A 16879-nucleotide genomic window follows, 5' to 3' on the forward strand; every position below is an offset into this window, starting at 1 on the left:
TTAGTGCGAAGTCATTGGTGCCAAGAAACAACAATTCAGTTTGCACAATTTGAAGTCAACAGGGAATCAAGTTGATAGGAACCTTACATATTTCCATCGGTTTTTATTCTTACTTTATTTTTTTAATTATTAAATCCTGAAAAAGGTATTTTAATACTAACAATTAATATGTGCTCATGAACAAATTAGTCTTTCTTTGCTCCGATTCTCTTTCAGCTAAGGAAACTTGTTTAATTAATGCTTCAACCAGTCACTTTGATTTCGTCTATAAATACTTCTAATAATGCCTTTCTTCACTTCTCATCTTTAATTCCCAGTTAATTATACTTTCGAATCCTGTAAGGCCAGCAAACATGGGGTTTTCACCACTGTCCCTCTCTCAATCTCTCTCGTTCTTTCTGCTTCTCTTCCATTTCTATTCAACAATTTCATCTCCACTCTCCTCAAATCACTCCTCCTCTTCTTCTCATTTGTGTTCTCATCGCCAATCTCTTTCTCTCCTTCAATTCAAACAATCCTTCTCCATTCAAAATAGTTCAGCTTTTTTGGAGTACTTTTGTCCATATCCCTTTCCAAAAACAGAGTCATGGAAAGAGGGTACAGACTGCTGCTTGTGGGATGGGGTCTCTTGTGACCTGAAAACCGGGCATGTCACTGCACTGGACCTCTCCTGCAGCATGCTTTACGGCACCCTCCTTCCCAATAATTCTCTCTTCTCTCTCCATCATCTTCAACACCTCGACCTCTCTTTCAATGATTTCAACTCCTCCCATATTTCTTCTCGATTTGGCCAGTTCTCCAGTCTGACACATCTTAACCTAAGTGGTTCAGATCTTGCAGGCCAAGTTCCGTCAGAAATCTCTCACCTCTCCAAAATGGTTTCTCTGGATCTCTCTCGGAACTACGATCTTGTGAGTCTAGAACCAATTTCTTTTGACAAGCTTTCTTTTGACAAGCTTGTTCGAAACCTAACCAAGCTTAGAGAACTCGATTTGAGTTTGGTAAACATGTCACTAGTTGTTCCCGATTCCTTGATGAATCTGTCTTCTTCTCTGTCATCACTCAAACTCGATGACTGTGGATTGCAAGGAAAACTCCCATCCTCAATGGGGAAATTTAAGCACCTGCAGTACTTGGATCTTGGATGGAACGATCTTTCTGGTCCAATTCCATATGATTTTGATCAACTCCCTGAGTTGGTTTCCCTTGGTCTCTCTTCCAACAACTATCTAAGTCTAGAACCAGTTTCTTTTGACAAGATTGTTCAAAACCTAACCAAGCTAAGATATCTCGCTTTGGGTTCTGTAAATATGTCTTTGGTTGCACCTAATTCCTTGACGAATCTGTCCTCTTCTTTGTCATCTCTTTTCCTTTGGGATTGTGGATTGCAGGGGAAGTTCCCGGGTAACATCTTTCTCCTCCCAAACCTTGAATCACTGGATCTGTCATACAACGAAGGCCTCACTGGCTCTTTTCCTTCGTCCAATTTGAGTAATGTCCTTTATGGGTTGGGTCTTTCTAATACAAGAATTTCAGTTTATTTAGAAAACGACTTAATCAGTAATCTAAAGTCATTAGAATTTATGTCTCTTCGTAATTGTAACATTATAAGGTCAGATCTACCCCTGCTTGGTAATCTCACACAGCTCATCTCTTTAGACCTTTCAAGTAACAATTTTAGCGGTCAGATACCATCATCACTCGACAATCTCACACATCTCATCTATTTACATCTCTCAAGTAACAAGTTTAGTGGTCAGATCCCATCATCACTTGGTAATCTCACACATCTCATCTATTTAGACCTCTCAAGTAATAATTTGACCGGTCAGATCCCATCATCACTTGGAAACCTTGTACAGCTTCGTTTCTTGTATCTCTCTTCCAATAAATTTATGGGTCAAGTTCCAGATTCTTTAGGTAGACTAGTCAATCTTTCAGATTTAAATTTATCAAATAATCAACTAGTAGGCGCTATCCATTCTCAATTAAATACCCTTTCAAATCTAAAATATCTATTTTTATCTGATAACTTGTTCAATGGAACAATACCATCCTTTTTGTTTGCTCTTCCTTCTTTACAATCTCTTGACCTTCATAACAATAATCTCATAGGCAATATAAGTGAACTCCATCACAATTCATTAAGTTACCTTGATTTGAGCAATAACCACTTGCATGGTCCAATCCCAAGTTCGATTTTCAAACAAGAGAACTTGCAATTCCTTATTCTTGCATCCAATAGTAAATTGACAGGTGAGATTTCTTCTTCTATTTGCAAGCTGAGATACCTTCGGGTCCTGGACTTGTCCAACAACAGCTTGAGTGGTTCTCCACCACTATGTTTGGGGTACTTCAGCAACATGATCTCGGTATTGCATCTAGGCATGAACAATCTTCAAGGCACTATCCCTTCACCATTTTCAAAGGATAATAGCTTGGAATATCTCAACCTCAATGGAAATGAAATAGAAGGGAAAATATCATCGTCTATCATCAACTGTACAATGTTGCAAGTTCTTGATCTTGGCAACAATAAGATTGAGGATACATTTCCCTACTTTCTAGAAACGCTTCCAAAGCTCCAAATTCTTGTCCTAAAATCCAATAAATTCCAAGGTTTTGTGAAGGGTCCGACTACAAATAATTCATTCTCTAAATTGCGGATTCTTGACATCTCTGACAACAATTTTAGTGGGCCATTGCCAACTGGATATTTCAATAGTCTTGAAGCAATGATGGCCTCGGATCAAAGCATGATTTACATGGGGACAACAAATTATACAGGCTATGTCTATTCCATAGAAATGACATGGAAAGGTGTAGAAATTGAGTTTACGAAGATCCGAAGTACTATCAGAGTACTTGATTTGTCAAATAACGATTTCACCGGAGAGATTCCAAAAGTGATAGGAAAGCTTAAAGCACTCCAACAGCTCAACCTTTCTCACAATTCCCTTACAGGTCATATCCAATCATCATTAGAAAATTTGACTAATTTGGAATCATTAGATCTATCTTCAAATTTGCTTACCGGAAGGATTCCAACGCAGCTGGGAGGTCTAACATTTCTTGCAATCCTAAACCTTTCACATAACCAACTCGAGGGGCCCATACCAAGTGGAGGGCAGTTCAACACCTTTGATGCAAGCTCATTTAAAGGAAACTTGGGTTTATGTGGATCTCAAGTACTAAAAAAATGTTACGGTGATGAGGCACCATCATTACCGCCATCAAGCTTTGATGAAGGAGACGATTCAACATTGTTTGGAGAAGGATTTGGATGGAAAGCTGTGACAATGGGGTATGGATGCGGGTTTGTGTTTGGAGTTGCAACGGGATACGTTGTGTTTAGAACAAAAAAGCCTTCATGGTTTCTTAGGATGGTTGAAGATAAAGGGAATCTCCAGAGCAAAAAAACAAAGAAGAATGCTAGCAGATATGGTGCTAGAAGAAACTAAATAATGCAATTGATATTTTCAAGTAAGTTTTGCAAGCATTTGAGTTTTCAAATTTTATGTTCACAGCAAGTCTTTTCTTTACCATTTCATTTGATCAGTGTTACCATTCTAATTTTGCAGTACAAACAAGATATTATGTTGATTTCACACGGAAACAACATCAAGGTTAATTGGGTGGCAGATTCATAGTATTGGATTCCCTTTACTCTCTTTTTTTTCCATCAAGGTTAATTGGGTGTTACTTCTATGAAAAAGATTCCATGTATGCAAGCAATAGTTTGTGTAAACTATAAAATCATTTTATGTTTTAGGTCCTTTTTTATGTGTTCATTTCCTTATTCTTAATCACTTAAATCAATCTCCCTTTCTTGGAGTATTTTAAATTTTATAAGAATTAAAGCAATTCTGTTCTCACAACAGCAGCAGTATTTGCAAGCAAAATAGAGTAATTCTATAACTTGTAAGTCATAAATGACTATTAAAAAGTGTAAGAAACCCATATCAACATGGACAAACAATGTTCCACAACTCTGACACATAGCCAAAATCATCAACAAAATCAGTCAACATTGGTGATTGGCAAGTTTATATCTAAAGCAAAAGAAAAGCAAGATAGGTATTAATACCACGTTAAGAGCTCTATGCTACAGCAAATCTGCAATTTTGAGTCGCCTAAAAACAACATATTCTACTTAGAGCATTTCAGAATAGGAAAAACATTAAAATAATTTAAAATACAATTTCTCTTGGCCTGATATCAAGAAAAAACAAATCAATATTTCAAGGGTCCTGATTATCCGACTGAAGATTCAAGATTTGAGATACTGCGAGTATAGAGAGCTTGTTAGTTATGGCTTGAACCTGATAGTCATCTGACTACCTGGCCACCTAGGTGAATGTGAGCTTGACCTCCTGTACTCATTTGCAGCAACCCTAGTCTTAGTTGATGTGCCAAGAACTCTCAGCAAGTCTGACTGGGACAATGGCCTTGGTGCCTAAGAAAGAATCCCAATGAAGAAACTCAATAAAGGGTTAAAAAATCCACAGCAAGCTCAAACAATGGGAAGATAAAATCCTCCGGTTAATATTTTTTAACACCAATAGCTATCCCTTGTAGTTCATAACAACACTTTGTTTAATTTCTTCTAGTTCTCATGAGGAACCATACTATCTTCTATCCATTGCAATGGAAGTCATTGGTTTTGGAAAGAGCACAACAAGCAACAATTACCAAAACTTTTCCATGACACCCTTAGGCATGCATGGGATTTCTATGCAAATATTACAAATCAATAAAAATACCTTGAAGAATTTGCTGGGATTATAACAAATCACAGATGAGAACCAGTGTAGCCCTCACACAAACTTGTTATGCAGTCAAAGTCAATTTTGCTTTTGATCTTCTCCCCTTTCAAAACAACCTTCAGGATCTGAACCCTCTCTCTTTGATCAGGTATCCCAATTTCAAAGGCCTCAGGAAGACGTTGGAGGATTGCTTCATCGAGTTCTGAAGGTCAGTTGGTTGCAGCTAGTACCATCACTTGTGCATTCTCTATAAGAATATTATCAATGAGTCTGGTTAGGCCAGGCCCATGAATAAATCACACTTTCACAAATCTTACATGAAATGGATTCTAGAAAGTCACTGCATTGAAAGACTACACAAATGCAGCACTTGTTTCAAGAGTAAGAACTCACGATCTGTAGTAAATACATCCCAGAATGTCGTGAACTCAAGCTTCATGCCTCATGATCTGTAGTTTATAAGCCAGGCTAAAAACAGCAGCAACTACAATAGCATAGAAGAGAATCAACAACAATCAGATTATGAAAACTTAGTTAATTACTTCTAAATCTGTTTCTAACCAGCACAGAACCAACAAGATTTGCATGGATTCAAATGCAGAAAAGAATATAATGAGGAATGGTTTCAACACAAAGATGTAGTTGCTAAATACAGTAATGACCACTTTCACAATTGCCAGAATGTATGCCATTCAGTTACTTTTGTTATATCCCTGATGCAGGATACATAGAAATACCACACAGCAACAAAAATACCAAAATTATGATCATTTCGCAACCTCATTCATCGGAATAAGATCCATTAGATAAGCAAGCTACAGTGCCCTGTTTTTTAAAGTTAATAGAGCATCCAACAAAATCTTGCTTCTAATAAAGATCTTCAATAAGGACAGGTTAGGAATGTTCAATTTTAGTTAAGAATGTTCACAAAGTACTACCTTGCTTCCATTATCAGAGTGAAACTAAATTTCACTCAACATAATCAGTGGGTGATAGCAAGTTTTAGAATAACAAGGCAATAATTTTAAATCATCATTGTTTTGCTAAATGCAAGACAAAGTTCCAGCACAAGAGAGGCAATTCAAATGCGATCTATACTCACAGAGCTTTTGTGCATCGCCGAACCACTTGCTCTTCAGATTAGAGATCCTCACATTTATAAAAACAGCTCCAGACTCTCTGACAATAGCTTTTGCAAGCATGGTCTTCCCGGTGCCTGGAGGTCCATATAACAATACCCCCTTTTGTGGACCAAGAAGTTTCCCATGTGAGAAGAGCTCAGGTTTCCGCAGAGGAAGAATCACCGGTTCATACAAAGCTTGCTTGTTAGATTCTAATCCTCCAAATGATTCAAAAATAAAAATACACAATTGCAGCATATTGATAAACTATTAAACCGACCATAAATTCTAAAGCCTCAATTCCAATCAATTATATTTTCAACATGAGAACATGGCCACATTGGATAGTGTTTAGAGGATAGTCTTGATTGTTACAAAGCAGTTTAGATCTTCCACAAAGCAATTACAATCAGAAGGCTTCATAATTGAAAAGTTGGTTTTCGATTGAAATTTCATCTGGCATAGAAAGAACTAATATCTACATTTTCCAGTTATAGCCATCATATTGGTTCAAGGCCAAGTCTTCAAATTGAATTTCTTCCAACTATGAACTTGTCCCAGTCAGTCACGCAGGAGGCTATTACTGAACATAGCAGCCATCAGCGTTCACATAGTATCATTTTCAAAAAAGGTGGACTCACATAAATGCAACTAATAATCATGTGCCATTAGTTTATGATATCGCAGAGACCCAAATCTACTCCATATGATGGATATTTTTGTTGGTGGGAGGAACCACTGGTGGTGGCTTTGAAACACTCAGAGGGGATAAAACACAAAGTTTTATTTCAAGAACACAAGCTTACAAAACACAAAATAAACTTACAACAAGCTTAACAATACACACCCTCTCTTTCTCTCTAGTGTTTCTCTCTATTCTCTCTACTCTCCCACACCTAATAGCATAAGCTCAGCTTGCTATTTATACACGAATTCAAAACAAGAAAATTCAACCTTCAAGTGTGAAGGCGGCTGTGGACGGTGGTGTGAAGGCGGCTGGCGGCTGCGGCTGCGGCTGGTGGCTGGCGGCTGGTCGGTCATAGCTGGTGGCTGGCTGGCCGGTGGTTGCCTTCCTTGACTTTCTAGATTGAGTTTAGTATTCAACAAATCTCCCCTTTAAACTCAATCGAGGGATGTCATGCCAAGTATGAACTTTAATCGGATAAATATTTCCCTCTTCAATGGCTTTGTATTTTTGCACTTCTTCTTTTGCATTCTTCTTTGTCTTATAGACCCATTTGACACCTATTGCTTTCTTGCTTTCTGGTGGATAAGTCAGCTTCCAGGTATCATTCTTCTCAATGGCATGCATTTCTTCATCCATTGCTTCTATCTTCTCTTCTGTGATAGCTTTGTTGAAGCTAAGTGGGTCATTCTCTGCAAAGAAACAAAACAAATTTGTATCTTCCATTACTTGAGTGGCGTCGTACAGCTCTTCAAGATTTCTCATCCTTCTTGGTTCTTCTGATGAGGATGCTGATGGTGGTGTTGATGATGATGCTCCTGGTGTGTTCCTCCTGTTGAATACAGGGAATCTGTGTACCGGACTTTGTGGTTCAGCTGCTGGCACAATCGGTTCTTCGACAAGTACTGTTGGTACTTCTTCACCTTCAAGGATCAAATCAATGTTGATCCATTTGACTGCTTCTTTATCATCATTCCATTCCCAAGATTTATCTTCTTCAAAGATAACATCTCTACTCATAATCACCTTCTTCGTGATGGGATTATACAGCTTGTATCCCATCCTTCTTTCACCATATCCGACAAAGATGCATTTCTCGCTTTTATCATCAAGCTTTCTCCTTCTTGCATCTGGGATCTTTGCATATGCCACACAACCAAAGACTCGTAGATGAGTAACACTTGGTTTGTGACCACTCCATGCTTCTTCTCTAGAATAATTCTAAAATAAATTTATATATTTTTAAAACAAAAGGGTATATGGAGACATATATCATTCGACCCTGCTATCGCTATTTTTTTTACAAGCATAATATGCATACTTGAATATTTATAGAATTATCCAAAACATTAATCCACTTATAGACATTATTATATCTCGAGATGTAAATTATTATTCATTATAATAGTATAATTATTATTTTGTTCCTTGATCATTTTATCTTTTGTTTTTACTTTGAGGGTAAGTTAGTCTTTTTCATCATGACATAAATGTCTTTTAACAATTGTATAGGGTTATTTTGGTAATTGCGTTTTTAAATTCATAGAAAAATTACTAATGTAACTCTTGAAAAAAACTATTCAATGCTTTTTGCACAAGAGCATTTTTGTATTTTCATATTTTATAAACACAATTAAATTACTACATTGCCCTTACAATTTGAGTTTTTTAACCTTAGCTTTAGAGGCTTGGTTATAGTTTCACCATAGTTTGTTTGTTAATATTGTTTCGTCCAAAAGATATTTTCTTTTTTTTTCACAAAAAAATATAAAACAAAACAACAATTGACACATGCCTCGCACAAGTCAGCCACTCCACCCCCTTCTGGCGGCGCGTGCGGTTGGCTCAGGCAGTTATAACTGTGATTCTGCCACATCATTTAATTTATCTTGACGTCCTTTTCCTCTCTGGATGATACATGTATGGTGGTTCAATGTGATTTAGCTTGAAATTACTTTTATTTTTCTTCTTTCTTTTTTTTTCTTTTTTTTCTTTCTTTCTCAGATTACGTGCTGGCCATGAAAAAATTCATACTAGGAAAAAATGCATATCAACCCTTCATTTTATTTCTTCTTTTGATTCAGTCTCTTCTCTCTTGTTTGTAATTGTTTTATTTATATTGATTATTTATAATTAAATTTTATTCTTGATTTTATCTCTAGTCATTTGATTTTTTATTTTTTTTCAAATTTGATCCTCATTAATTTAATTTCTATTTGTTTTTTTAATCATTTTCTTGATTGATTTACTCTTTTCTAATCCCACCCCTAGGTATTTATTTTTATTTAATTTTCATGTTAAATTTGGTCTTAATTTTTTAAATTAATATTTTTATATCATTTTCTTAATGGATTTGTTTTTTACAATTTCATTCCTAAATATTTAATTTCATTTGATTTTTACCTAAATATTTAATTTTATTTAATTTTTATATCAAATTTAGTTCTAATTTTTTTAGTTGCTATTGTTTTTATTTTACAATGTTTTTTTTGGTTTATTTTTTTCTCAGTTTCATCTTTCAATGTTTGTTTGATGAAGAATCTTGCTTCTTTGTTTTATCAAGTATGCCTTTGATGGGGTCATTTCAGTCTCATGACCCAAGTAATAGATCTGAAGGATTAGCCCGATTTGACTTTTGTTTTTTTAAAAGCATTTTTAATATATTTTATTAGTGTTTTTTTAGTTTTTCTATTTATAGAGTCATCTCAATTTCATGTCCTAGACCATGTGTTTGATTTGTTGACTCGAGCTGGCAGTCAGGTTCGCTCCAGGATTTTTTTTTATATAAGTTTTTAAATTTATATTTTTAAATTGTCTTGTAATAAACTTATTGATATAATCCGGATTCAGGGTTTTATAAGTTGCAAGCTTTTTAAGATTTGACCATGTTGATGATGTTGTTCGGGTTTACTTAGTTTTTACAGATGTTTACAATTTCACCACCTATGATTTTTCTTAATTTTTATAATTTTTTCCAATTTCATCTTTTAAAATTAAATTGGTTGGAAATTATGCTTCTTGATTGAATCTGGGTAAAAAATTTCAATAGATGCGGCTTTTAGATATAAAATCAGGTTTAAGAGATTTATCCTATTTTTTTTTATTTTTCTAAATTGATGTTGTCTTATTTTTATCCTTTTTTTATACTTTTTTTTAATATTTTTTTTGTTTAATTCTCTATTTTTATTTTATTTTTGATTTGATTATATTGGGTTTGTCGTCGACAATTTTTTTATATTTCACGCCCACCATTTTGAAATCTATAAATATTCTATCATATTGCAAATGATTTTTAATTTCACCCCTTATAATTTTTTAATCTTCAAGTTTGGTATTAATTTTTTTAATTGAAATTTTTTTGTTTTGAATAATTGCGATATTTCTAGCATATGTTTGCTTGATTTTTTTTATCCCTTTTTTTAAGCCAATATTTTTTGTTATTTGTTTTTTTTTTAAGTTTGACTCTTTTTTTTTTAGTTAGATTAATATTGGATTGTGTGATAATCTAAATAGGCTTAGATGTGGTTTTTCTTTTTGTCAGTTTATTTGTTGTTGTTGGATATTTTTTAACTTGTCATTTTTTTTATATTAAAATAATTGTTTGACTTGCGACAACACGCGAACAACATATCTAGTTATAAACTAAATGAGATATTATCCACACTCTTTATTTAACATATTAATACGAAATACAGAGGTTTGAAATGTATAGTTATACTTATTCAGGCAATGCATGATTCACTCTATTTTTTTTAGTTAAAACAAGTATGGTATAGCAAATTAATCATGATTTTTTTTAAAGCAGGGCATGTAATTAATGCTTTTAACATGAAAGAAATCAAGAATGCTCCTTCTTTTAAATTTTATCACTAACCCACAATATAATTCATTCTCGAATTTTGAAGTAGGAAACCACAATAAATTAATAGCTTACTCACCACATGCATTAACCTAACTTTTTACATTACATGTAACCATATAATCATTACCTCCCCAACTTGAAGTGGACTCACCCATTCTTTATTTAAAAAAAAAACATATAATATTTTTTAAAAATATAAGCTGCTAAGTGCTAATCAATGTTTCTTAAGTAAAACATGAAATCATGTTCTTAACATGAAACTAATTCTGAGCTGCAATGCACATAATTAGCTTATAATGCGTTAATTTCATTTTAAACGACATGATCTTCAACCTCAAGTGGCAAATAATTTGTCAACATAGATATCTATTCCTACAAAGAAAACTCTCACAGGCTTAGTTTTGTTGGTAAATATTAAGTATCCTCCATTTTTTTATATTTTAAAGCTCGAATTTTTCCGATAAAATAATTAATTTCTTGAAAAATATATCAGTCCGAACATGGATGTAATTTTTTTAGTGCAATCAATAGCTTATCCAAACATCCTATTGTACAAAAATAATGTTATATGAACATCACTAAAGCTGATTTGAAGATATATATTGATCATGCTATTATTTTTTTAAACAAAGTAATCCAATCGAGCCCACCTAGAATTAAAACTAAAACTCACCGTCCCTTTCAAAATTGAGTTCCAGTAAAAGGTAAAAAGAAAGTGCAAAATTGAAACTCACCGTCCCTTTCAAAATTGAGTCTTACTCCCAAAAAATAAGTAAATTTAAAATGGCATAATTTATTAGTAACAAGCTATTAAACTCGATTAGTTCATCATCTAGTTGATTCAGTAAAAGTTTTATTTAATTTTTAAAAAAATTAAAGTAATATTATTTTAATTAATAGAGCTTAACCTGTGATCTATATTTTTTATCTGAGTTTTAATAATCAAAGAGTTGGATTTTACTATCTAGATGTAACTTCAACATCTTCTCTGCTTCATATCCACAAAACTTGGGTTAGAGAGAAACAAATATCACAAACATTTCTGGCCCATAACAAAGTAATTTTTTTCTCTAGAAAATGCCAAAGAACTCTCTTCATTTTATTTATGTCAAGTAGTTAATCAAATCAAACCGCACTTTGATGCATGCACATAGCTTAATGTACAAATAATGCGCACATAACTTTCCACTGAATTAAGGTGATTTAAACGGAGATATTTATTGTCTTTTCCTCTCAGCAAAATTGTTTGCTTCTTGGAGGGTGGGAGGGTGGGTGTCTGTGGTGTTTGTCTTGGAATAATTTCTCGATGACTTTTTGGTGCAAAAGGGATTCCGAGGACGATTGTGCTGCTATGAGGATGACGAAAGGGAGGGTTCCTCTTTTGCCCGTAACTATCAATCTTGACTCGATCGGCTCCCATTAAGAGATATATATATATATATACTCACGCTAAGTGATTCCCTTTTTAGCAAAATTAATTAGATGATAATTTTATCACTCTCAATCCCAGAAACAAAGTGATCGATCACAGTAGAAAACAGTTGAATTAATTAGAAAATCTACCCTTTGAAATAAATGTTTTATTTTTAACTAAGAGATAAATAATAGTGATTTTTTTTCATTTTCATAGGAATAATAAATTATTGCATCCCATTAAAAAATTAGGTGAGGAATTATTACATTCCAAGTTTGAAAATAGGAATAATAAAATCACTTGGAAATTCAATAATTCGTTTGTATTTTTGTTTTCATTTCTTTTGAGGCCGAGGAAATGTGTTTTTTTTCTTTAATTTAAATTACATGAAGTAAATCAATCATATTATAAATTCTTGTGTAGTTTATTCCATCTACCAATAGACTAATTTAAATGACCTACTCTAATTTACTAAAAACATTTCCTATAAATATTAAACTCAGTCTGGTTAGATTGTTAATCTAGTGGTCTATTAATATAGAATTTAGCTCAGACAAAGTCTGAACAAAGTAAATAAGTTGATAAGGTTTTAACTTTTTTCTATAAAAAAATCTTGAAATAATGTCATCTTAAATTTAGTAGGATCAATATCAATACATCTTTGATATTATAATAATAATTACTTTTAAAAATATATTTTATTTAAAAATATATTCAAATAATATTTTTTATTTTTTAAAATTTATTTTTCATGATAGCAAGCCTGCATAAATTCCAAGTGGCATGAAAATAATCATATTTAACAAACGATGTCATTGTTGTGTATTATTATTTTAACAATTATTTTTAAAATGTTTTTTATTTAAAAATATATTAAAATAATATATTTTTAATTTTTTAAAAATTATTTTTATAGTAGTATATAAAAAAAATCTAAAAACATAAGAAAAAATTAATTTAAAATAAAAGAAAATTCAATTTTTTTTAATTTTTTTTTAAAAAACAAATTGTTTTTTAAAATAACGATTCTTATCACATCATTCTATAAACCGGAAATTAATGGTAAAAAATAGTGGTCCCACCTAAAATATGATAAGATCAGCATTCGATGAATACCATCCCCACCATCCACATGATCTCTCTCTCTCTCTCATCGATCGTTCTTTTGGGATTTCTATACTATTGGCCTCAAAACTTGCCTTTCTCCTTTGGTTAACTGATTTCGACATGTTTTGGCTACACGCCTTTTGCTAATGTTGTCTTTTTGATCCTTCCACTGTACATTCTATATTAATTTGATCCTTATACTATTTTATTCTTCAATATAACCCCTTAACAATTAATCCCTCGTAACATTATTTTTTATTAAACGTGGGATAAGAGAACATGCTGATAATACCTTTAAACTCAAAATGTTCTCACTGTTAACTATTAGTGGTATATATCTTGCAGCATAGTTTATAATTTTTTGAGTTAAATTCCATTCAAAATTTTCAATAAAATCTCATGTTTAGAATCATTTTCAATTCAAAATTTTAATTTCTTCCTGTTAAAGCCTAAATTGACTTAAAAATTAATTTTTCTTGCAATCAAACCCTCCATAAAATTCAATTAAACATTCAATAAAATTTAATTGAGTTCATAAATATCTGATTTTAAATTTTTCTTTCTAAAATTGATTTTTTTTTGTTAACAGAGCTCTCATAAGTGAACAAAATACTGTCAAATTTTAATCTTCGTATTTTTGAGCCTCCTTAACCAAATTCTGACCATTTTCTAGGCTTTCCGGCATCCTCTTTTTACTGCTATTAGAATTTTCTTTTGAATATAATTCTTGATTTTTTTGTATTTTATTTTTTTGTGTGAGGATACAAAAATATGTTACAATACAAATAATGCGCACATAATTTTCCACTGAATTAAGGTGATTTAAACGGAGATATTTATTGCCTATTCCTTTCAGCAAAATCGTTTCCTTCTCGGAGGGTGTATGTGGTGTTTGTTTTGGAATCATTTTTGATGACTTTCTGGTGCAAAAGAACGAAAGGTGATCGTGGGATTCCCAGGACGATTGTGATGTGACGAAAGGTTCCCCTTTGCACGAAGCAACCAATTTTGATTCGATCGCCTTCATATTGGCTCCCATTAAGAGATATAATTTGCTAAAAAGAGATGTTTTAATTAGCATTAAAATAATATGTTTTTTTTTAAATAATTAACATCAACATATTAAAAATATTGAAAACCATATAAAAAATATCAATTTGATACTTTTACAACTACCACTAGACGAGCTAAAAAAGAAGTTTTAATTAGCATTATAGGCCCGTGTTGAGCTACAAAACTTTATTTATTTATTTTTATGACTTTTAATATAAAAAAATATAATATTGTGCAAGTAATATTTATCCCCAAGTGTATAAAAATCTTCTTAGATATTTGACACAATCTCATGTTTGATAAATTTCAAATCATTGATAATTTAGATTTGAAAAATCAACTTTTGATGTCAACATCATGATCATCTTGTTCAATAGATGTGATTAATTCATCAGTTTCAAGTAACATCTTCCAATATTCCTAGGAGTATAAAAATCTTCTAAATGCTTATATGTTTCCATCATCATTAATATTTTATAACAAACATTTATCACTTATTAATATCATGTAAGAGATATTTGTTCCTCGTTTAATGTTATGTAAGAATTATTTATCCTTTATTATTAATATAAGAAGGAAATGACTCCTTAGGCCATTCACTCCAGCAAAATGATAAGATTCAGGAGCTATAAATATTCATTAAACCATCCAGGTAAAAGATTTACAATCTTCATTCTTTACTACATACATATTTTTTAATTATTTGTTTATATAATCTAATAGTTAAATTATTTTTTATTTAAAATAGAATAAGGAATAATGAAAAATCAAAGTAAATAAATTGAAAGATTGATAAGCAAGAAAAGTATTGTTTTTTTTAAAAGTACTACTGAAATAAGCATGATTAAAATTGGTCAAATAACTATTTAATTCCTTTTAATACTAAAAGGATTGGCTAATTTAATAAAAATTAGCAAACCCTAAAACACTATTTAATCCATTTAGGAAATCAATATTATTATGTTTTTGAAAATGTTTTTTTGTTTGAAAATATATATATCAAAATAATATTTTTGTGTTTTTTTAAATTTATTAATTTTTTTTTTTCAATATTCTCATGTTCCTAATATGTTTTTGAAAATCAAATAACATTTTGATGTGTTGAAGTAAATAACACTCAGTTAACGCCGGACTAGCTACCAGTAAGATCTCAACAAAAATGTTAAAGGAAATATTCGCAATTGAATAATTCAACCCTCAGTTACATATTCAGCACCACATGATCAAGAGTGGACAATATCTATGTATCCAAGTTCGGAAGACTTTTCTGGACCATTGCCTATTGCTTTCTGACCTTGATATAAAATTGACACTTCACCACCTCTACCTTGAACAGGAGAGTCCCAATTTTACTGCAAGATCGGTTAGTACACTACAGCAGCTAAGCACTGCACTCCTTCAGATTTTTCTTCGTTCTAACACAAAAAACAAAACGAAGGTGGATGTTGCATGTGACCGCAGATTTATCCAGCAAAAATCTGTACCAAGGGTTGCATTATTGTCTTTTGTTGGCATGGAATTTTATAGAAGACGAGGACGAGTGGTAGAAGTCCCCAGCAACGTACACTTCCCATCAGACGAGCTGCAAAGGAAGAGCACAAACTGTATCTATTAGCACATGTTTATTGCTTTTTTTCTAAGCTATGAAATGCTTCTTCTTCTTCTTCTGAGAAACATATAAATTGCTTAACCCTTCAAGTGAACAGTCACGTATTCTTGTTAATAATGGCAATAATAATAATCTATCAGTGCATGCGAAGGGGGGTCCAATTAGTATTAAGTTTATAAGCCAGCAAGGAATAATAGCGAGAACAGCTGCCATCAGACGAGCTACAAAGGAAGTTCTAATTAGAGCATGAACTGTATCAGTTAGTAAGGGCGGAGCCAGAAATTTTTCATGCCTTTAGCTATTAAATAAATATATAAATATTTTTAAAGATAAATTATTAACTAATATACATAAATTTTTAAAGTTAACAGTAAAGTTTTAATTCAAATTCACTACCTAAAATATTAAAAAAATAAATTTGAAAGTATATAAAATTAAAGTGAAAGTAAAAATAAACTCACTATTGAAGTTACATCCTTTAATGTTTTGTGGAATATAATTCATCTATAATTGAATCTGAATCAATATTGTAACAACTCCTCAATCAGGATAAAATAACAATCTCATGTCAACTGAAAAACAAAGTAATTAAATTTTTTTCTCTCTCAATTCCTCCTTCCTTCACTTTATTCTTCCTTATATTAGTATTTTATAAGTTGAACTTTGTAAGTTTACAAGATTATTCTCTCATTTTTCTTTTTTTTTCTTGGATTTGTTTTATATTTTTCCCTTACTTTTTTCTGTTTCTCTCTCTCCTTTTCTTTTCTTTCTTTTCCTATTCTGCTTCTACCCGATCGCCAACATATAAAAGGAAGGAAGAACTTATTTGTTTTATTTTTTAATGGCAAATAATCATTTTACCCTTAATGAGTCGTTTTGCTTTTATTTAACGGGTTTTTTTTGTTCGCACTATCAAATTCTGTTCATCCTAAAATTTTAACCAGATTTTATTCAATATATTTTAAGATCCCTCGTAAAATTTCAGCTCAATCTGATGGTCGGATTAAAAATTACACCCAATAACGTAAAACTGGTCAAATTATGATTTTTTATCGAATTTCTGAATTTCTTCAAAAATTCAATTTTAATCTAAGTTAGAGCATCATATTAGAAGGTTTCACGTAAATTTTCAGAATTTTTTGATACCTCAATCGAGAATTACAAATTTATTTTATATAAAACTAATAAAAAAATATTGATAAAATCTTGACCTGGACTAGAGCCCACCCGAGCCTTTACATGCCTCCGCCCTTGTTTGTTAG

The 16879-nt window shown here is 31.9% G+C and overlaps 1 protein-coding gene and 1 long non-coding RNA gene across 3 annotated transcripts; one reads left to right on the forward strand and one right to left on the reverse strand.

The window, feature by feature from the left end:
- Nucleotides 1-262: 262 nt before the first annotated feature.
- Nucleotides 263-3777, forward strand: LOC133678422 (receptor-like protein 43). 2 transcript variants are annotated; one of them, XM_062100716.1, is made up of 2 exons: nucleotides 263-3483; nucleotides 3560-3777. In XM_062100716.1, the coding sequence occupies exon 1, from the start codon at nucleotides 354-356 to the stop codon at nucleotides 3459-3461; it is 3108 nt and encodes a 1035-aa protein (XP_061956700.1). In that variant the 5' UTR covers nucleotides 263-353; the 3' UTR covers nucleotides 3462-3483; nucleotides 3560-3777. The 2 variants fall into 2 exon arrangements, with proteins under 2 accessions (XP_061956700.1, XP_061956699.1); XM_062100715.1 differs by having other exon boundaries at nucleotides 3582-3777.
- A 191-nt stretch (nucleotides 3778-3968) lies between these two features.
- LOC133678429 (uncharacterized) lies at nucleotides 3969-6604 on the reverse strand. The gene is made up of 4 exons (XR_009835963.1): nucleotides 5869-6604; nucleotides 5160-5250; nucleotides 4764-5013; nucleotides 3969-4456 (listed from the first exon to the last, which is right to left on the reverse strand). It is a non-coding gene; the product is annotated as an uncharacterized LOC133678429 (long non-coding RNA).
- Nucleotides 6605-16879: the final 10275 nt, after the last annotated feature.

The sequence above is a fragment of the Populus nigra genome, chromosome 18 (genome assembly GCF_951802175.1).
Source record: "Populus nigra chromosome 18, ddPopNigr1.1, whole genome shotgun sequence".
Classification (NCBI taxonomy): Eukaryota; Viridiplantae; Streptophyta; class Magnoliopsida; order Malpighiales; family Salicaceae; genus Populus; species Populus nigra.